The following is a 24,199-nucleotide window of genomic DNA, read 5'->3' on the forward strand; positions in this document are numbered from 1 at the left end:
GTGGCTGCCTGTAGACCTCCTTCCTCAATTCCATCTCAAATAATCTGTAAACACCTTTGTGGTGACTGTTCTCACTTGGCTGCGAAGGAATAATTAGTAACAACGAAGGGCATGCACGTGAATTTTGAGAGTACCTTTAATTTGAATACATTTTTCAACTGTAGCAGTTACCACTCTGGGCAGGTTTGATTTGTACTATGGCTGATAAATAGAACAGGCTTGTGCATACAAAAATCTTACAATAATCTGGTTATTAATATACTAGAAAATATTCTCACATTAAACACAGAAAGTGCATAAAATAAGAACAACTTGTGTCAATTATTTATATGTTAAATATTTTTCACTTGAGGGCTGGAATATAAAAATAAAATATTATGAATCTAAAAATTATATACCTATTTATGTTGCAAACAATACTGCATTAACACAGCAGATCCCTGTTGTTGTTGTTGTTGTTCTTCTTCTTCTTCTTCTTCTTGTCATGTAATATTAAATCCCATAAGTTGTTTCATGGTGAAAGTGTGTGTTTGTGTGCCTGCACACATGCGCTTGAATTACACATAGAGGTGGAATGGCACAAAAATAAAATCAGTGACATTTGAAGTATCTGACAGAGCAAAGCGTAGTTTTCTCTCTAGCAGACATATCCTAAGAAACTAGTGAACATTAGCATTAGAAGAAAACAAGATATTTGAAATACTTCATAAAGTGACTGCCACTTAATCTTTAGAATAGTTCCAGTGTTAAAAGCCACCACAACTGATAATGAACAACTGGAGCTCTAAGCATCCCAGAGAGCTACAAAGAAATGAAACAAAATATAGGATGGCAAGAGACTATTCACAGTTGTAACCAGGGAACTGTTGCAAGTTGTTGTGAAACTATATTCTGCAGACAGTCTCAATACATTATTCCTATTCAAATAATGTTCTTTGCATCAGTTAAAGTTCTTTACCCATTGAATTGTGGAGCATGTTGTACAACTGTCAACCGATGTCACACTGCACTCACTTTCCTGCAGGCAAAAATTACCAGTTTGGTGAAAACAAGGATCTCCCTATTAATGCTGGCAGTAGTGCTGCGTGTTTGTGCTATTGTGTATAACATTTTCATATAGTGTAATGTGGGTAAGGGGACACATGCTTTAGTATGTGATAGTGGCCGAGGAAGGTAGTAATAAGATATACACTATTATCAGTCACACTCTCACTCTCTCTCTCTCTCTCTCTCTCTCTCTTTTCCTGAGTTATTTCTCTCTTCCTCTACCATCTGTGCTACAAATGGAGACTGTTGGCATCAGACAGTGTGTGTATATGGTATGCCATACTGTTCAATTTTATAAGAACCTGAACCACTGAGTGGCAGAAGGTCAGTGTCTTGCCACTGAGTGGCAGAATGTCAGTGTCTTCCTTAATTCTTTTGAGGTCCAAAGCTAAGAAAAAGTTATCCTTAGGAGAGCAAGCTATTGAAGAGGTAGTCTGTGGAGAGGGCATACACATTGGTGTAGAAACCATCGAGATTATTGGGACTATACAGTAACCAAATGTCCAAAACTCTGTCAGTGCTCAGGTAGAGAGAGCAGCAAATCAAAGATGGCCCACAGATGGCAACAATGAAATCACTCATGGGAGGATTTACATGCTATTTAAAACACCACTTTAACAAACAATAAGAGGGTAATGTTGCATAAAAAGGCTAACATAATAATTTAAGTTTGTTAGAATTACATAGGCCTACCTTAGTATTCATAGCCTAGAAATAGACTGCTTTTCACCTCACTAGTGTGTATTGCGGTAGTAAAATATTATTTTATACAAGAACCCATTGAGATCCCATCTTGAAATTTTGCATGCATGTAGTCAGTTAGACTGGACAACACATATAATTTTTATAAAGAAATCCGAGGGTACGTATTTTGGAAATCTCAAAAACTGTTTTTTTGAAATAGTTAAAAATTTTCAGATTTAGGTAGCATAGTCATGTTACATATCAAATTGAAGGGAATTTATAGAGGAAAGCAATGGTGCAAGTTGGAGCTCTCTAGCATTTTAAAACAATCATCGATTGATCAAAAATGGAGGTTTTTTGATTTTTAAACCCTTGAAACTCAAAAACCAAAGATCAGAAAAATTTGAAATCTCAAATTTAAGCTAGTGATAGTGGGTACATTACCTGAAAAAAAAAATCATCCAAATCTGAGAGGTCATGGTTCAAATCATGTACTACAATTGTTTGATTTGACATGGAATGACCCGAAAGTGTTACGGAGATTATGGATAAACTCCAGTGGAAGACTCTGCGAGAGAGACTCTCAGTAGCTCGGTACGGGCTTTTGTTGAAGTTTTGAGAACATACCTTCACCGGGGAGTCTCCTACGTATGTCTCACGAAGACACCATGAGGATAAAATCAGAGAGATTAGAGCCCACACAGAGGCATACCGACAATATTTCTTTCCAAGAACAATACGAGACTGGAATAGATGGGAGAACCGATAGAGGTACTCAAGGTACCCTCCGCCACACACCATCAGGTGGCTTGCAGGGTATGGATGTGGATGTAGATGTTACAAGCTACAATTTGGAGCCAGCTAGTGGCAAAGAGCTACAAATATGAAGACATGAAGAATAAAGGTGTGGAATGTTAATAATGTTTGTTTTAATGAGTTTTCACATGATGGTGGTGGTGGTGGTGGTGGTGGTGATGATGATGATGATACGCCAAGTACCAGCTGCTAGAAGCCTACAAATACCTAAGCTTTTTGCAGCTGGAGAACATCAAGCATGGGCAAGTAAGAAGTACAAAGGGTCAAAAAATTTTGAAAAGCAAACTGAATGGCAGCAATAACATCAAGGCAATAAATATTCAGGGCACACCTATCATCACATACACTGCAGGCATTGTGAACTTGACAAAAGTGGAGCTGCTCGCAGAGATGTCGACAGGCTGTACTTGCCTTGAAAAGCAGATGGTAGAGGATTCTTGGCAGTATGTGGAAGAAGAGAAGTATGAGTTGGCGAACTATGTGAAAGGTAGCTAAGAATCAGGTCTAATTGAAGTCAGCAACAGAATACTTCTCGAAGTAAACCAGACCAAGAAATAATACCATAAAGCAGCAATTCAATGTGGGACTGACAGTCTGTGCAAAACGGCATTGCATGGGCAGTTTTTGGAGAAGATTGGGGACATAATACACACAGAAGAAACCTGCACTTGGCTGACCAACAGAATCCTAAAGAAGGAAACTGAAAGACTGAGTTATGCAGCACAAGAGCAAGCCATCAGAAATATGTGATCAAAGTAAGAAGCAAGAAAGCAGCAGAAGACCCAAAGTGCAGACTCCTGATGAAACAACTGACACTATCCTGTTGTTGTTGTTGTTGTTGTCTTCAGTCCTGAGACTGGTTTGATGCAGCTCTCCATGCTACTCTATCCTGTGCAAGTTTCTTCATCTCCCAGTACTTACTGAAACCTACATACTTCTGAATCTGCTTAGTGTATTCATCTCTTGGTCTCCCTCTACGATTTTTACCCTCCACGCTGCCCTCCAATGCTAAATTTGTGATCCCTTGATGCCTCAGAACATGTCCTACCAACCGGTCCCTTCTTCTTGTCAAGTTGTGCCACAAACTCCTCTTCTGTCCAATTCTATTCAATACCTCCTCATTAGTTATGTGATCTACCCATCTAATTTTCAGCTATCCTGAGCTGTTGGGCTTTGGGCTTCAGACAGATCTAATACTGGGACACAATACACCAGACGTAACAACTGTCGAGAAAAAGAAAATGTATATCACCGATAGCAAATCGATGAGAAACAATTTGAAAAGTTTGCCAGATAAAACGATTTCAATATCAACCTAAAGTGACTTTAGCATAAACCAGTGAAAGTGGTCCCAGTGGTTCTCTGCACACTGGTAGCAGTACCAAAATGTCTTAGTGGTTACTTGAAAACCATCTGCCAACTACAAAAAGCCAGTTTACTGGGACATGCAGAAATTATCTGCCAATTAATGATGCAACCTTGACATTTGGGAAGTGCCTAACCAGAGGTAAAATATGAAACCCAGCACAGAGAACAAATTTGCGGTGTCTACCATTGTTCCCATAAATAATAATGAATACTTTTGGATAAAATGAGACCACTTACCAAAAAGCAGAAGCATTAAGTAATCGAAAAGTGTGCCTACTGATGACTCAATGCTTCTGCTTTTTGGTGAGTGGTCTCCTCTGACCCAAAAACATTTACATTCTACTATTCCTACAAAATTAATAAGAATAATAAAATAATAGTAGTAGCAAGTATAAAAAATAAAAAATTACACTCTTAACTAGTGATAAATGTCACTGCTGTTACAGATTACAGTGCCACCAGAGAACCATTTAATAATGACAACTACTTGATAAATTCTAATGAAATGGGTACTTTCATACCACCAAAAAACAAATCATATAATAATGGAGAGAAAATGAACAGGTTTAAAGTTTCAGCAAGTGGCAAGCTATAATTTTGCGAAAATTGATATGTCCATAGAAAAATTTTAACTCTGTAGGGTAGAATGAGGTTTCTGCAAAAACAATAGTACCAATACTGATACTCCCAGTTGTTTCCTTGATCAACTGAAGAAAACTGAAGTAATTCATACAAAAGATAAACAGGATAAAATGGAGAACTATAGACTTATTCCAGTGTTACCCATTTTCTAGAAGTTATCTAAATAACCTGCATTCATCACACAGAGTTACCCAACATAATGAGTAGTTTCAGAGAAACGTATAGTTAACTTTTGCAGCAAACAAATTCATCACAAAAGAAAGTAGTTGCCTTGATAAAAGCATGTGTGTGTGTGGTATCTTTTGTGATCTCTCAACAGATTTTAGTATTGGAAACCATGACTTGTTTTACAAATTTATGTGCTATAGTTTCCCAGAACACTCTCTGAGCTGGATAGTATCATCGTTAATGAACAGAACATAAAAAGTGCTTCACTACAACAGCAAGAAATTCCTCTCTGGCTGGTAGGACACACAATTACTTGTTCTGAAGAGTCTATATTATGGCTAACATTATATCTGTATCACATAAATACAATATTATATAAATATATTATACAAATATATAAACATATATTTGGGTTATATAAATGATATGCCATTTAGTCTGAAATCATCCTCTATGCACATAACTCAACAACAATTGTCTGCTGTAAAACTGAAAGGTTTAATGAAAGTGTTTGGCAAACAGTGAGGAAGTAAAAATGTGAGTTGAAAAAATAATTTGAAGCTAAATTATTCTTCAACTTTTGTAGCCCTGTCTTCCTCAGTTGCGTGTAATATCACGGTATATTGATAATTTTTACTTATGGACTGTCTGACAGCAACTGAATATTATTCGTTTCACCATAAGTCAATTATGCCTCACAAAACTGAAGTAGGCTATAATAAAGGGGTGAAACTGGACACTGTCATACTGCATCAAATGCAGTGGTGTGCTGGTAAATAAAACATGCTGAGGAGTAATATGTGGATATAAAGGTGAGTCAACTGAACATTCTTGTTTATCTCACAAACCTCTTAAATCTGCATACAAAACATAAACACAATAAAATGGAGAATTATAGATTATCTCATTGTTGCCCATTTTCTAGAAGTTATCTAAATAACCTGCATTCAACACTCAGAGTTACCCAACATAATGAGTAGTTTCATCAAAAGGCCACCTGGGATGGCACATCTGCAGTGACAAAAACTCTCTTGCTCAGTATGCTGAGGGTTTCACCAAGGCCTTCACAGATAGGCACTATCCCCCAGACCTAGTCCACAAACAGATCTCCCATGCCATTTCCCCTCACACCACCCCAAGCACCACAATGACCAGCAAGAAAGGAGTGACCCATTTATTACCCAGTACCACACCAGACTGGAACAACTGAAATAAATCCTTCACTAGGGTTTTGATTGCCTATCATCATGTCCTGAAATGAGGGACATCCTACCAAAGATACTTTCCATCCTCGTAAAGTGGTGTTATGTCGGCCACCCAGCCTCCACAACATCCTAGTCCACCCTCCCTATGCCACTCACAATCCCAACCCTTTGCCTCAAGGATCATTCATCTGTGGAAGACACAGGTGCAAAACTTGTCCATCCCCCCCCCCCCCCCATACACACACACACACACACACACACACAACGCACTCCCTATTCCAGTCCTGTCACAGGTTTATCCTACTCCATCAGTGGCCAGGCCACCCGTGAAAGCAGCCATGTCATTTACAAGCTCTGCTGCAATCACTGCACAGCTTTTTATATTGGTATGGCTACCACCAACCAGATGTCCACCAGGATGAACGGCCACTGCCAAACTGTGGCCAAGAGCAAAGTATACCACCCTGTGGAACAACATGCAGCTGAACATAACACACTTGATTTTAATGGCTCCTTCACTACCCAAGCCATCTGGACCCTTCCTTCCATCATTCCATCACTAGCTTTTCTGAACTGCGCTGATGAGAGTCCTTATAATACATCTCGTAATTGTCCTGACCTCAACCTACAGAAACATATTCTCCCCACAGTCTCCACCCAACAGTTCCCATACTCTTTGTCCTATCATCTCCTCCCCACTCTCATCTCTTATCTCTTATTTGCCATCCTCTGCCGACACATCCACCAGTCTTTCCCCACTCTTCTCCTTTTTTACTCACCTCCCTGCCCACAACCTCCTGACACTGCACCTGTTGGTATTCTAGTCCCTGCACACTCTACCAGACAGCATTCGTCTCTCCCCCCATCCATACACGGCTATCCCTTCCATTTCCCTGCCCCCCTCCAGATTGCTGGTTGCATCCCATGTGATAGTTGCGTTCTGGCCCAAGATGCTGGAGTTGGCGTTCATGTGTGCATGAGGTGTGCTTGCTTGTGTGTATGAATGGTATGGTCTCTTTTTTACTGATGAAGGCTGTAGCCAAAAGCTTTGTACAAGTGTCCTTTAATTGTGACTGTCTGCAACTTAATGTGTCTTCTTTAAGGTAAGCAGGAATCTGTCTTTTCCTACATTGTTGACATTCCTACCAGGAGTTTCCACTGTTTGATAAAACCTCTTAAATAATATCCCCGATTTAGCTTAAAAATGAGTACCATGGATCTTTTGCTTCAGTCATTGGACAAAGCATAATTTTCTGGGGGAGCCGGGTTACCTAATCCAATCAAAACTTTTACTCTAAAGAGTAACTGTGGGACACAGAACACTGCAAAACATTTAATGAGAACTTACATCTAGAGTTACATAAACAGAAATACAGAACCTTTTGAGGATACTTCCTTCCCTATCAGCACAACTCCAGGCACACGCCAAAATACATGTTACGAAGCCATAGACTGATCCTGTAGGGAAAACTCCAAATTATATACCATGGCTGCAAAATACAGCTTAAAAACTGGGAGGAGAGCCTTCAATAACATCTTTGTGAGGATTACAGGAACCAATTAACGTAGTGTCCTACATCCGATCCAGGCCTTCACTCCACGCAACTCTTAGTACCCATAAGGTAGCAATTTCAATGGATCACTTTAATGAGAACAAATATGGATCGGCTGGTCACCATTAGCATTTAGACAGTATGGTGAGACAAAGTCCACTATTTCCCGCAATAAATAACTGCAATGTGGACGACAAACAAACTGAGTGTCTGTTAAATCATGGTATGGTCTAGAGACTTGAAGATTCTGGTGACAAATGACAACCATGAAAACTGTTTGTGTTGATCACAAGCTCTGGGACACAGGAGGTCTGGGCTGAGATTGCTGTGGCGTACATGGCTCACTGAGGCCTAGCACAGTTTCTATGTCCGCCAAACTCTTTGAGCCCAGTGTAGGTTGTTAAAGGCACAGTTGCCATAAGCGAATTCCTAGAACACTGCTAGTTCAAGCCAGATTAAATAACACTGGAAGTGTTGGAGCCAAAGAAAACCACTACACTCCATTTGGCAAAGTAGATTATGACATTCACCTTATAATCTTGAAACTGATGATACCTCTAAATCGCCAGCCGCGGTGTCCGAGTGGTTCTAGGCGCTTCAGTCCGGAACCGCGTGACTGCTACGGTCGCAGGTTCAAATCCTGCCTTGGGCATGGTTGTGTGTGATGTCCTTAGGTTAGTTAGGTTTAAGTAGTTCTAAGTTCTAGGGTACTGATGACCTCAGATGTTAAGTCCCATAGTGCTCAGAGCCACACCTCTAAATCACTTCATGACTGTCTTGAGGCATTTAATATGATAACAAATGTTTGCTATGACATTCTATTCAACTTATTTCCCATTTTTATGCACAGTGTGGTTCACAATTAGCGACAAAAACACACAGAACTTAATTCACATCATCTGATGATGATGATGATGATAACTAGATCAGTCTTTGAAATACTGTGTGAAAATTAAGTAGTTAACTCTTTTTTCAGCAATAGTACACACATTGTTTCTGGCAACAGCACACACAATACTACACACATTCATACACACAACCACACAGACAGCAATGCATGGTTCCATGGCCATGACAAGACTCTTGTCATGGCCACCGAAGTGTGCACTTAGGTGTGAATGCGTGTACTACTGCTAGAAAAAGAGCTAGTGCTCAAAACTAGTGTGAATGCTGTTTTCCATTGTGTGTTACTATGCTCCACATATCAATCCACTACAGATGAGCACCTGCCTCCGTTCTTTTATGTACTACTTTACCTATATTCTCTAATTTTGTTTCAGAATAAAGCATCATGTTTGTTCACCACCATCAATTGTATATAACATATTAAACAATTAGTTGACATCTTTTTCACGTGTCTCCGGTGCGGCAATATGAACAAAAACTGTAAGGAAATATCAGATTGCATTAATCTTCAGACATCTTATAACATGAAAACTGTAACACTGCATATGACATTAACTCAAAACAAATCAGAGAAGTTCCATTGGCTTACAAGCCAGTGGAAATGAGAAACGATAAAAATTATGGATATGCAAAAATTAGTCACAATATATAACCATACAATGACATTTTACTGGATAGAAATACATCACTACAAATACAGAATTTCCAATTACTGGAACCTGATGTAGACAAATACAGAAGAGTATAGATTTACTTACCACAAGAAAGTTGCAACATATTATCAAACACTAAATAATCATATAGATAAACAATGCTGGAAATCAAACAACTCAAATCTACGGTACCAGCAATCAACTTCCCCCCCCCCCCCCCCCCAAAAATCAATGATGCTGCTATCTGTGAAGTCTCTTATTCAACAGCAGCACATTCCAAAAACCATTACTTCTTTCCATACTGCACCTTGCAGCCAAATACAAAACATTGTATCACATTTGGTCCTATTAATTTTTTGTTGAAGACTAGTGGTACAAACTAAACATCACTGCTCCACTGGTAATAGGAACACGGGGTCATAATACAAGTAGTACACCAGAGGTACACACTAAAATAACTGCTTTTAAAGTGTCAATAAGCTTAATATGGATTTTAACACTGCATTTTGCCTTATGTATACACTTTAAAGAAAATCCTTGTACATGTTGAACACTGACTTATTACAATGAATTACAGTTTCCAGAAAAGTTAGTTAATTGGATATATAACTTCAGAGTGTATGGAGGAATCAAGAAGGTTTGGATTAGGATTTCACTCTCAGCTCTCATTATAATTAAAGACAGAAATACTGAACTTGTCACATATAATTTTATTATACTCAGTTGCACTGAAAAAAAAAATCTTTGGGTAAAACACTCAACAACAAAAATTCATCACGTTTACTGTCGATTTCCAATTCTTCACAGAAATATCCTCGACATGATAAATAAAACACAAGCATATTTATAAGGTATAACTATTTCAATTTCAATTATTCGAATTGCCATTGTGAATGGTGCTATAAAACTAAATTATTACTTAAATTAAACTCCACAACAGAGGTGGGAAGAGAAAAATTTTGGTTGGGCATTGACTAGGAGTCCAGAGACACTTTCAAGGGTGCTCTGTTAAAAATTCGTACTGCACAAAATAACAAGTACTGTAGAGATCTTTAGGTTTTCATAAAACATCAACAAAAAATGTAAACACACATACAAAACCACTGAAATAGTAATAAAAATCATAATGGAATGTTTGGATTACTTCATAAAATAACAATAATAATAATAATAATAATAATAATGAGACACGACACTCTTGGACAGTCTTTTAACAGTTATGTTCTCCATCCGTATTCTTTGAACCAAGGGCATCTGGATCAGCAAGAGGATCCAGTTCAGCAAAGAGATTGAACCAAGCAGCTTTCTTGTCCTGAAAACATGTTTTGTCATGATTGTCATATTAATATGCTACCCTCTGGATATCTAAAGAGGAATTTGGAATAGAACAAAACATTATCATTTAAATAATGAATAATCATAAGATTGAGCCCAGCGTGACAAAAAAGAGATGGCAAATCATAAAGAAAGGGAGTCCCATCAAAAATGTTCTAGTCATCAAGTATACCTCCTGAACAGATATCCACGTTTTTATCCTGTAGGCATTGCAACTTACATATATATCTCTCTCTCTCTCTCTCTCTCTCTCTCTCTCTCTCTCTCTCTCCCCCTTTTACTCCTCACCCCTCCTTTGGTCTATCAGCCCCATCTGTTACCTGACACATAGGTCCATCTACTAAACACACACATTCACACATCCATTTACTGTTCAAACAAATATAATACCTTACATATTTTTGAATCTTCAGTAACAATAAAAAATAATTACAAAATATTTGCAGACCACATCACTCTTTAGCTGAGAAAAATAAGGTAAAATTAGCTGGTATTCTACAATCTCAAGATTGGCTGTTACAGAGATAGTCACAAATTCTATGGATCGTATTATGATTTGATGAAGAACATATCCTTTATGCAACAGTCACACATATCATAATACAAACTGCTCTCAGGAAGGAGAGATTTGGCTGTGTGTTTACCAACAGAAAGCTGGAAATGGGCTACATATTTCTTGATGGACAATCAATATAATTTTTCAGTCTTCTTCTACATGGTCCAATCACATTAATGTGAGCATCCGTCAAAAGCCTGAGTAAATACCTTTTGCACCATGAATATGTGGGAATGGTGTCAGATGAGGTTCTGGAAGATACCAATATGAATGTGGAGCCATGATGACTCCAGTGGCATGGCCAGCTGTGATAGGTTTCTCAGCTGAGGATCCACGGTGCAAACAGCAAGATCGATGTGACCACACACATTCTCAATTGGGCTTAAATCTGGGGGTGGTGGTGGAGGGGGGGGGGGGGGGGGGGGAGTGTTTGAGTATGGTCAACTCATTCTGGATCCTGGGGTATTCTTCAAACCATGCACTTACACTGTGAGCTGTGTGCCATCTTCCACTGTCTTACTGTCAGAAGCCACTGTGCCGAGGAAAAAGAAACAGCATGTAATGTAAATCTGGACATAATCCCCAAGGGCAGATGCATACATGAGTTGACCCATTGTGCCTTCCAGAATAATGAGATGACCAGGGAATGACATGAATACATGCTCCCTCTTCCTGCCTGCCAGCAGAGCCACATGTACCAAAGAGCATCTGTTTGATGGAACATAAAACATGACTCATCTGAAAAGGCCACCTATCGCCACTCAGTGATGCGGTACTGATGTGCAAATTCCAGCCTTTGTCGCTGATCAACAGCAGTCAGCATAGGTGCGCGATTCAAACAGCAGTCAATGTGGGTGCATCATCCAAGTGCCTGTTGCAGAGACCAATAGGCAGTAACATTACATGTGCAGTCATTGAGGAGACACTTTTGGTAGCCCCTTGGTTCATCTAAGCAGTCAGTTGCTCAACAGTTGCACATTTATTCACCTGTACACATCTCCGCAGTCGTTGTTCACCCCTATCATCAATGGCACATGTGCACCACAGTTGCCTCGACGCCAGTTTTGGATAGCACCATTCTGTCATGCTCAGTACACTTTAACCATAGGCATAAGCGAACAGTTTACAAGCTTAGCCATTTCAGAAATGCTTCCATCCATGGCCTGAAATTCATGATCATGCCCTTCTTGATGCCAAATAAATCGTCCCATTTCCGCATTACACCAACAACTGCATGGTTTTCTGTGTCCACTGACACGTTTCATCTACCCTACCCTGCTAGTGCTGCCACCTGCCATCTGTGTGTCATTGCTGCACGTTGATTTCAAATATAGTCAGTGGTCACATTAATGTGATTAGACTGCACATATCAAAACTCCAAAATACAATCTGTAATAAGCCTCAGAATTCATTATAAAACTGATTTAAAAAATTCTGCCTACCTTTCATTAAAACTGACACCCACTCATCCACCCACTCTCACACCCACCCTACCCCCTACCTACCTAACCCCCCCCCCCCCTCCCACACACACAAACAATTATTTTTAAGATGTGTGCAATGTGAAGACAGTAGCATTACAGATATGCCTAATATAAAACATGTCAGAATTCTTTGCCTCCCATTTAATTCATTGTAAAAACTAATGAGAAAAAACTTTTTTATACTTGCCTTTTCCTTAACTCGGCTAGGGCCATGAACTGGGGAACTTACAGTTTTATTTTCTGTCACATTGCCCAGTGCCATATTTGGAGAACTGAGTGATGTATTTGAGGTAACCTCAGCTGAAAGAGCACATCCACTATTTTCATATAAGCCACAAAAACTATCTGTACAAACCACAACTTATAAAAACAAAACATTATGAATCTCTAACATTAATTGCATAATTTACCATTATCATTTGTAGTCTGAAGCGAAGCTAAGTGATCCAGCAAGAAAGATGTTGATGAATCCTCTTGTGGGTTGTCACCAAAAACTTCATCCCACTGGGAGCCGAAACTGCTCTGTCCATCACTTGCCCCAAAAATCTCATCAAGCAGTAAAATGTCATCAGCACTGTTGGTCAACAAATCTGTACCTGCAGCATTTGCTGGAATGAATTTTGTTGAACAAAAACATTTTATAACTTTCTCCTTACATCTGATGGCCAATTTATACATTTAACACAGTGGAAAAATTCATATTTGAGACGTAACACAGTAGAACTTGATCTGATAAAATTAAAATACTCCTATCTACATAATTCACATTTTCATGAACAATTTTTTTGGTTCCTATATAACAGACATTCTGGAAGTTTTGAGGATGACTGATTCTGCTCCGCACCCGTACTTCCAAGAAAGATGCAACACTGTACAACTATTAAAGACATAAGAAAGCCCTACACTGTGCTGCAAGCAGTATTTGGTGTTTTCCACCATGGAACTGAAATAAAGAATTACTGTGCACTTATTCTTTTAAAAATTGAATTTCAGTGTCCATCAGTGTCTTCAGGTATTTCACTTCAGATTTGAGTGTCTGTCACCTTCCACTCTTTCCTTCCATATAATAATTCCAACTAATTCAGAAAAACAAAAATTTTCTTGTAAATGATACTGATAGAAAGCCTTTTTCTATTTGAAGAATGAGTGAAGCATACCTACTGCATCTATCATCACATTTTGAGCACTCTTCTAATGAATACACCAACAACTTAAAGATCTTGCATCAAATTACCATGTCAGAAAAGCTTCCAGTTGGTTGATGCTAACTATGTAATCACAGAATTAAACCAAAAGTACAGAAAGAAAGCTCATACTTTAACATCACAATGAGAGCAATAGAGATAAGAGCAAATGCTTACATCGGACAAGAGGAGGAATACTGACCATGGTGTAGTTTTTTGTACCCAGCATCCACCTTGGAGTGATTGAAGGGGTGTTTAGATTATGTTTGCTATTCTCCTGTTCTTCAAATTTTAATCATTATGTCGAGACACTTAAATTACATAATTAATTCTTTGTTTGTTTGCAGGTATCTTTTACAGTCCAGGTCCACATTAAAGCCAGCTGCTAGAGGAGTCAAAATAATGATGAAGCCTACTGATAAAGTTGAGTACTGTATAGTAATTCGTTCACAACATATGAAGGGGAACAATGCTAAAAAAATCCATGCCGAGATGTGAAAGTGCGCACAACAATGTTTCATCATATAGCACAGTGGTTAGGTGGAGCTGACATGTCCAGTATGGTCAAACAAGTCTGAACGATGAAGAAAGAAATGGCAGGTCGTCTCTCTGCATAGGATTGGGAGCACCAAGAGAAACGGAGGCCCTGGTATTTAAAAACCAACATATCACAACTGAGACATCAAGGGAAAAAAAGAAAACCAATAAATAATTTCTTTTCAATATTTTGCACAATTTTTTAAATATGACAAAGGTCACTACCCACTGGGTTCCATTACTGCTGACAACCACTAACAGAGTACACTGAACTGAGACAGCAGTGAAAAAGCTATAGCTGTGTCAAGCCTGTTTAGCTGTCTAACCACAGACTTAATGTCAGGATGACACTACAAGCATGAGACAAAGAAAAAAAACAAGCAGTGGAAACGCGCAGATTCACAAGTATCGAAAAGGCGAAGACTCAATCATCATCATGAAGAAAGATTCTGGGACTGGAATGGCGTGCTGCAAACAGGTTTTGTTCATGAGCAACATATCACAGTGATACATGCTCCTCTTTTGGACTGTCACATTTTGCACTGCCGTACCTCCCCCATATTCTCCTAAGATGGCAACCAGCGACTTCTTCCTGTTTCCTCAGATGAAGAAAACATTGTGTGGCAGACGTTTGCAGAATGATGACAAGCTGATTTTTGATATGGAACGCTTTCTGAAAATACAAAACACTGCCTTTAGAACCAATGTCTCCACTAATTCACCTGTTGTTTGGGAAAATATGGTTGGATCGAAGGATGAATGTGCAGAAATTCCTAACACCATCATCAAGTTTCATGGTCACAGCTGGATTAATCTAAAGTGATAGTTATAACTTTGACTACTCCTCGAATACCTATACCACTGATGTTTACAGTTATCATCAGCATCACAAACTTTCCTCAGTTTAGTCACGATACAATTATTTTAACCTATTTTCATTTTGCCCCTATGTAGGAGAGCATGTGTTTCTGATATACAAGCACAGTTTGGCACAAAATGTGTGCTCAGTGAATACAGTGAAGCATTTTATCTTTCTGGACTTTATTAATTGCTCTTGTTAAGTGGTATTGTCCATTCAATTTCTACTTCTGCAAAATTTAAAATCTGATACTATTGTGGCCATTTTAATTTTTTAAATCCAATTTCTTTTTTAAGATATTTCCAGCAGTCATCTGTAGCTGCATTACCTCTCTGGCTATTACAAAATTATTTGCAAGCACAAAATCATGGTGATAGGCATTATACATCATTCTTCAATCAAAACAGTGAAGACTAAACATTTTCTTGTTGTATATCTACAATTGTCCCAAACAGCAGTGTCACTGAATATGGATAAAGGCAAGACACACAGCCAACGGATACAAGCATTATGGAATGCCACTGTGCCCCACTCAACATCACAGTCAGTCTAGTAGCACATGGCTTTTCATAAGAACCACATCTCTCACCACAGTCATTGGCTCATTGAATAAAGGAAGGCATGAAAATTCACTCTTTCTTGTAACACTGCCACAGGCTTATTCTATGTGGAGCAATATGACTCCCCTGATAACAATTTCTGCAACATACGAACTGCAGTTTCTGGCATGCATTAGTGTTACTGTGATGGTGCAGATGACAAAGTTACCCTGTGTTACAAGATTGTTTTCATGCGCTATCTGAACACAGCACCAATACCTTGAAATAAGGAATTTAGTGCATTACTATTTTTTGAAATGTGGTCAGGCATATATTATGTTATTTCAACTGTACACAATCATCAAAGGTGTCTTATGCCATACAGAACTTTTCATATATAACAAGCTAAACATTGTTTAGTCTGTAAAATAAATAATTATTTATTAACCTATGACAGTTCTCCAGCTGCTAGTAGTAGAAGTAGAAGAAGAAGAAGTAGTAGTAGTAGTAGTAGTAGTAGTAGTACTAGTAGTAGTAGTAGTAGTAGTAGTAATAGTACTGATCACAATTCCTTGAAACAGAGATTGGATGAGATTGAGAGGGTAAAAAAATTCAAATACCTTGGTGAAGCAATACAAGAGAATGAATTGGAGAAAGCTGCTGTGGGGGACCAGGTCTCAAAAATGGAGAGAGAGCTTACAGATTAACTAAAAAAATTTACAATAAAAAATGCATCTCTCGGAATTCCAAAATAAAGCAATACAATGCTGTGGTAAAAACAGAATGCCTGTATGCTAGTGAATGTCTGTCAATGAATTACAAGTTGTAAAAGTTGGAGATGTTAGAAAGAAGAATATTACAGAAAATCATGGGTCCAGCCCACGTTGAAACTGGCTGAAAACTTTGGAGCAACAATGAAATCTACAAATAGGTGACAAAAATCTTCGAGACCATGAAAAAGAGGAGGTTATCATTTCTAGGACACCTGTACAGAATGGACTAAACCAGATTAACCAAAAGGATACACGACTACCTGTGGAGAAAGAAGACAACAGTGACATGGATTAAGAACGCTCATAAAACCTGGAAAGGTTCAACATTCGGGAAGTTCAGATGTTAAATAGGGATACATTTCAAATTTGGAAGGATTTCAAGTTGAAAGAACTAAGAAGATTGGAAGAGCCTGGACAGATGAACAGAAGCAACAGCACAGCGTCCATATGAAGGAGTACTGGAGAAAGAGGAAACTTCAGACAAAGAAGAAATGAAATTGTAGCATGATCCTAAGTGGTCAATTCGCCAATAAAAAAAATAATACGAGAAATGATCACCACTGCCATTTGCTCCTCAGCTTAGTCCCTAAGCAAGCATTGTAAGACAGGAGCATACAAGAATAAAGTTTTGAAATTCATCTCCAATTACATTTGTACATGAACAACAACATTAAAAACAGACCCCTTTCCAAATGCAGATGATCTGTTAGCCTACAACTCCTAGTATTGCAGCAGCCCAAAAGCAGAATAAATTTTTAAAGGAAAGTGCAGAATGAGGTTACCTGAAGATTTTATTTCCAAATCACGAAAATTGAATCAAAAGTACAGCTAAGGAAGTCAAATATCGAAAACCAGCAACCAATACTGTGCACCTCCAAACATACAAACCTAACAGCCCTACCATTAAACTACAATGCATCTATATAATGGAAACATTAATTCCGAACTAGGACATGGATACAAGGAACATTTAGGAACAAGATATAAAAACAGATATGTCATATGAACACCACTCACAACTAAAATTGCAAGCTCACGATAGCAGCATGCAACAAAAGTCAAATTGTCAGGCTTGGCTATGCAAACGATTAGCATTTCAGTACAATGACACAAAGCAGATAGGAGTAATGCCATCTACATTATGTATATGAAGAAAGATTTTGAAGTGGGTTCCTCATCCAGAAATCATATTTTAATATAGTTTGTGTGTGAGGAAATTGTGTTATGCATTGTGTAAGAAGAAGAAACATGGATCAGCATTTGTTGGACTTCAACAGTGCCAGGATTTTGGCCCATCAAGGCAGTGCTTTATTGTTCTGTTATACTGCTGCTCCTGTTCATTGTGATACGACTGGCACGCCAACATTGAATCAACAGGCTCAGGAGGACCACACTCGACACCATGCAGCATTTCACCGGCCCGGGGCAACTATGTGTCCAACAAGATAGGTACATTTTTCACCCTGCTGTCCAGAACTGTGCAGCTACATCACATACCATGAATCAGTAAACATGCTTGTTTGCATCAAGCAACATATCTACATGTACAGTAACCACTGTTGTTTCCCCCGACACAGCAGCAGAAAGAGTTATATCGACAGTAAAGCAACCAATGGCAACAATGAACACAGAAGTGACGCACATCATTTTCCCAGATGAATTCCAGTTCCGTGTACGGCATCACAATGGATGTATCCGTTAGTGAAGGCTCCAAGGAGAATGAACATTGTCAGATTCCTTCCCCCATCATCATATAGACCCAGCAACTGGTAGCAGGCTTGGGTTCGCATAGACAGTAATTTGAACAGCATCCTTTAGATTTCTGTCATGTTAAGAGTGATGGCTGTGCCATGTCTTCAAGGTCTTCATGATGTTATCTTTCAACGAGATAATGTAAGACCACATGTTACCCATGCTGTCATGATCTACCTTGATACAGATAGTGTTCAACTGTTACCCTGGACATCATGATCCCCAGATCCCACATCCACTGAAATTATCTGTCATGGGGTATCGTGAGGTTGGTATGTTAGTTACCATTCATCAGACACTATGATTGATGAACTCTCTCAAAGAGTTGAGCAGCACAGAATAACATACCTGTATTTGTCCTCTAAGCTCATTTTGACTTGATACCAAGACAGATTACAGCAACTCTGCTGCCAGAGATGGCAATTCTGTGTACTAAATTTTGCACTTTGTAAACCTCAATGTCACCTACAAATGTAATATATTCTTTCTACTATACAGCATACACACAATAAGTAAAATTTCATTATTTGCTATACTTCCTAGTGTTGCAATTTTAACTGCCAGCAATATATTTATTAATTTCTATAAGTTGGCACGACTCTTTCAACTTCTCTGAATATATGCTTTGCTTACAGGAAGTAACATATGAATTACAATGAGTGATGAACCATCCAGACAGGTTTCAATAATTCAAATCCCATAATTTCGATTGGTCTAGAAGTTTCAGTGTAGTCTCTGCCTTGGAACAGAAGTATCAGTTCGAGAGTACTGGCTTCAGCCAGAGATTTTTAAGATTTTCCTTGAACTTTCACCTAGAAAATGAGGTTAGCAACATGCCTACACTACAATTAAGGGCCAACTTAAGTTGCAAAAGCACCTTTTACTCACAAAGTGAAGATCTTCATAAAATGATATTATTGCATATTGTTTGGATTTCAGTTAATTCTCTTCTCAAATAATAGCCAGTGTATAACTTTAGTTTCAAAATGCGCTGTATTTCAATTTTTATGTTCACTTCTTAAGACCTACATACCTCCGAAGCAGTTTAAATCAAACAAAGAAACACAGAAAACCAAGTGCAACACACATATCTCAATATCTCAACCTATTAACTTTTGTAGGCGGTGCTGTAATAAGTGAGCTATCCAAGCACACTGTAACACCTATAGCAAGATTTTAAACATGGCTGCAACACCTATAGGTGGCAAAATTTATTAAATGTGATTAACTTTGACCAGTTAAACTGCCCGTACAATATTCTCACATTAAAGGTTAAAATTAGAAAGGAGAAAAGTCATTAACTACTGAACCATTTCATTTCACTAGTGGCATGATTTTTCAAAATTTCTAAGAAGGTGATGTTTTCTAGAATAGTATCCCAACTGAGCAAAAATAAAAGATCTGGATTTCAGAAGAGATGTTCAGTTGAAATGCCACTTACATGTTCACCAAATTTTACAAGCATTAAATAACAAAATATCATCAGCTGGTATTTTCTGTGAACTGTCGAGGGCATTTGACTGTGTGATGCTCAATGTCTTCCTGAATAAGGAGAAGTTTTGTGGAATTGATGATGTTGCCAACCAACAGATGTCATGGAAAAAGAATGCACTCAATAATTCAAACATGCAGGCACGGGAGACTCTTCTGACCAGGGAGAAATCACTTACGGCATTCCACAAGGCTCAATCTTGGGTCCTCTATGGTTTCTCACGTATGCAAATGACCTTTCATCTAACATACATCAAGGAGGATTAGTTCTTTTTGCAGATGAGACCTGTACTGTAATCAATCCAAACATACATACAATAACACGAGGAATTTTTGTACAATTTTCACGAAAGTAGTAGTTAGTTATTTTTTACAAATGTTCTTTCTCTCTGTTTCAGAAATATGTAACAAAGGGGAGACAGGGGCAAAAGTAACAGGGTATGAAAGAAACATCCCTCCCCTACCTTCGCATGTAGCTCCAAAAATCACATGATTCAAACAATGTATTCCCTTCATGTTTCCAACTGCCAACCAATTGTTGGCCAGTATTGGAAAGTCTCTGTTGAGTGTGGAGCAGTAAAATGTTTTTTCAGTGTCTCACGGAAGTTTTCTCAATTTTCTTAGTTTTGTGATAACAGTGGCATTACACTGTAAACGTAGGTCTACTGTAATAATTTAACTATGTGAACTTCCAGTTCTATGCCACCTTTATCAACTTTTTCATTACTTGTATAGATTGTGTCTAAAATATCAATTAAACAGAAAAGCGTGGTCAGAGACAAAAGAAATATTACTGCTGGGGACGAAAGTAACAGTGTTTCTTTCGTCCCAGTTACTGAAAAAGTATTATTAGCTGTAGGTCACTGCATGTCACAGCACAGGCATAGTACCATTTAATAGGAATGCGTTCAGTGAAATCGATTTTGCACTATCTTCTGTCACTGATCGCCCAGCACAAGCTTCCAATTATGGAAAGCAAACTATGCCCTTAGCAGAATCATTAGTGATTTATAGTGACCAAGCTGAAGCTGGGAGGACATCTAATCCTGATCCAGTAGCAATATGCGAGAAAACACTTTCAAATGTCACAGCCTGTAATGCAGGACCCAGTGGTTTACAATCATCTTCTTCAGTTTGCGCAGCCTTTTCACCCGAAGGTGTTCGTCCACTACCAAAAGCAGGTCCAAGGCAAGAAACAAGAAAAGAAAGAAAAATGAGAAAGTCTGCAGTTTTGACCGACACTCCAGAGAAACTGGCTATAGAAGAAAAGCTAAAGACCCGTCCCCAGGCGAAAAAAGCGGAAAAGAAGCTAAATTTAAAAAGCAGCCGGCCAAGAGTGCGAAAGCAGAAAAAACCTGAAGAATCATCATCGGAAGACAATGACAGCTACTGGCTTGTATGTATTGAGCCTTTCCGACACAGTCGACCCAAAGAGAAGTGGATTCAGTGTTGGGAATGTAAGGGTTGGTCTCATGTTGCTTGTACCAAAAGGGAGGGGGAGGGGGGGTGTTATTTACATGTGCCACAATTGAGAATCTGAACAGGACTAAGATATGCATTACTTTTCTCTTTTATTGACTCACTGAATATTTACTCATAAAGCCTGAGTTTGTTCAGTGCTATTAATTGTTATTTCAATTAATACAATAATTGTAAACGAATGAGAATTTAAATTTATTGATGTTTAATTAATGATTTGTAATGGTATTGTACTTTAAGTTACTGCACGAGTCCTTTAGGTAATATAATGTGGCTTAACTTATTATGTTACTTTTGTAACCTACCTGTGTTACTATCGCCCCGGCAACGGGGACAAAAGTAACAGGTACACTGATGCCTTACAATTAGTTCTACAAATACCAATTACATGTAATTTGTGGAAACCAAATTCATTTGTGTTAGGAAAGCTTCAGAGAACATGCACATTAGTTCCTTATGTTTCAAAAGTTTACAGGGAGGTAATAAAAAAAATGCAATATGCAAAATGTTACTTTTGTCCCCGGTCTCCCCTACTCAATTCTGCACTGCAGGTAAGTGTACAGCATGGTGAGGAAATAATAACTGGAATAAAAACTTCAAAAATTTTAGGTTTTCATATTGATGAAAAAACGGAACACCTGAAGCAACTTGGTTCAGCTACATTTGCACTTCACATCATTGCAAATCTTCTGGAGCTCACCCATGATCGTCTTGTAGACGTCTGTTTAAGGAATTAGGCATTCTGACAACTGCTTCACACTATCTTTATTCCCTTTTGCAGTTGTTTAATTAACCCAATACAGTTCAAATGCAACAATGATGTACATAACTATCATACCAGAAAAAAAAATGAAATTCATTAGTTCACATTCACACTGTCTTTAGCAAAAAATAGGGTGCATAAAACTAGCCCCAAAATTTTGATCACTTCTTCTTCTTCTTCTTCTTCTTTAGTACATCTGTCTTATGAGAAGTTTCAACTGGAGATTCTCCATCGTCTCATGTTCTCTGCATCTTCCTTCATCTGTCTGCAACTTTGTCCTCTTCTATAAGATGTCCATCATCCAAATCTCTTTCCACCTCTTCCTCTTGTTCTTTCCATTTTTCCTCCCTTTAATTCTTTTGGCAGAAATTCCTATGCAGTGCATGTCTCAGCTGTGATTTTTTCCCCTTTTTGATCACTTGCAAAAATCTTTGTTCTTCCCCTATTTTCTTCATTACTTCCTCATCCCTAAGTTTTTGCATTCTTCTCCATAGCCACATTTTATAACTCTCTATATATCTTTCTTCTTTCTTTTTTTTAACTGTCCGTATTTCACTGCTGCGTAACACCACACTCAAGACATAAAATTTTGCAAATCTTTTCCTCGGATCTACTGGAATTCTTCCATAGGCTACCAAGTGCTTCACAATTACAGAGGTGTCCTCCTCCTGATTTCTTTTGCACAGCTTTGGTTCCATGTCATTAGATTTCCCAGGTACAGAAAGTATTTTACTTGTTCTTCCTTTTTTCCATCTAACTATATGTTAACTGGAGCTTCCTTCTTACTTATTCTGACCACTTTCGTCTTTTTTACATTTATCTTCATTCTGTACTCCTTGCCCCTTCTTACTCTTCAAGGTCTGCTATTGTTCTTCTTCCGATTTCATCAGCACCACTTGATCATCCAAATATTATTGATCAATTACCCAATGATATAAAATATCCGACAAGCAACAAAGTTATATTTGAAAAAAAAAAAAAAAAGATTCTCCTTGACAACTCCCACTATTCCATAGAAGAATTTCTATTATTGTGATGTGCAACAGGTGCTGGGCAGGAATTACTAATTAACATCTGCATTTTGACAAACCGGTACTGGTAAGCATGTTTCCGTATTTACATTTGAATAAAAGGACTCGTCCTACCTCATTACAATTAGTCATACAAATGATCCATGGAACATGAAACCAACTAGCAAGAAAAACTTCTATTCTTTGAAGTATTTTGGGGTGAATCAAATTGTCAGTTCTCAAATCTAAATTACTGTTTTAATGAAACAAAATGAAACAATGGATGGAATAATGACAATATTATGAAAAGAATAATTGTTACTCACCATACAGTGGAGATGCTAACTCACAGACTGATACAACAAAAAGACTGCTAAACGAGTAAGTTTCAGCTAAGAGACCCTCTTCCGAATTAGACAACATACACATACATTCATGCAAATGCAACACACGCATGCGCGCACGCACACACACACACACACACACACACACACACACACACACACACACACACGACCACTGCCTCCAACTGCCGAAGCTGGCTGTTTTAATTCTAGTATATATGCAGAAGAAAATGTGACTTCCCGTACAGAAAATGTGACTTCCCTACCACGTACGGGTAACAAATCATGCCAACAATGTAAGCATTTGCTACAAATTCCGTTGTGAAGTACACCACAGAGACAACTGAAACGTCTAGATATATTTTACATTACATACATTTTGATACAACTACAGAATGATTGAAGTAGTTTTATTTCTTTTATTCTTCATGTTCACAACACCCCGTGATACAAAGCTAAGTTTAAAGCTACACAACACAGTAACCACACCTGTAGAATAAAAGTCAAACAGTTTTATATTGCCACATGTGTCAATTCAGCATACATTTTTCTTCTGGTTGTGAAATTTCATCCTAAAATTGACTTTAGGCATCAACAACATAATTTCCTGCAATAATGTTTTACCTCAGTCCTGATAATATTAAATGGGTTGTGATTATGGAGCTTAGAAGAGTGGAAAGAACAGCATAAGCTTTGCTATGGGCCGTGATGGATGTTCCAATATCTCATATTACAGAGCATAGTCCATCTAGCTGCCAAAACAAAACAAACACACACACACACACACACACACACACACACACGCACACACAAACTCTCTCTCTCTCTCTCTCTCTCTCTCTCTCTCCCCCCCCCCCCCCTCCCCCGCGCGCGCGTGTGTGTGTGTGTGTGTGTGTGTGTGTGTGTGTGTGTGTGTGTGTGTGTGTGTGTGTGTGCGCTTTTCCTAAACATAAAGAAGGACTGTGTCCAATAGCCTGGATTCCTTTTAAATGTGCCTGTCTGCCTCTTAACACTTCTCTATGTGGCGACTAACAATCTCTTCGAATTTATA

General features: G+C 38.4%; 1 protein-coding gene across 2 annotated transcripts in view; it reads right to left on the reverse strand.

Annotated features, from left to right (window-relative positions):
- Window positions 1–9,732: 9,732 nt before the first annotated feature.
- Window positions 9,733–24,199, reverse strand: part of LOC124605678 (islet cell autoantigen 1) — a 43,769-nt gene continuing 29,302 nt past the window's right edge. Inside the window, exons 8-10 of one of the 2 annotated variants that reach the window (XM_047137529.1) lie at window positions 12,828–13,013; window positions 12,605–12,717; window positions 9,733–10,354 (exon numbers count right to left, since the gene is read on the reverse strand). In XM_047137529.1, coding sequence (XP_046993485.1) covers window positions 10,253–10,354; window positions 12,605–12,717; window positions 12,828–13,013 — 401 coding nt within the window. In that variant the 3' untranslated portion in view covers window positions 9,733–10,252. Of the gene's footprint in view, window positions 10,355–12,604; window positions 12,718–12,827; window positions 13,026–24,199 lie in introns of both variants that reach the window. The other variant, XM_047137528.1, reaches the window with a different exon arrangement.

This window comes from Schistocerca americana, chromosome 3 (assembly GCF_021461395.2).
Source record: "Schistocerca americana isolate TAMUIC-IGC-003095 chromosome 3, iqSchAmer2.1, whole genome shotgun sequence".
Classification (NCBI taxonomy): domain Eukaryota; kingdom Metazoa; phylum Arthropoda; class Insecta; order Orthoptera; family Acrididae; genus Schistocerca; species Schistocerca americana.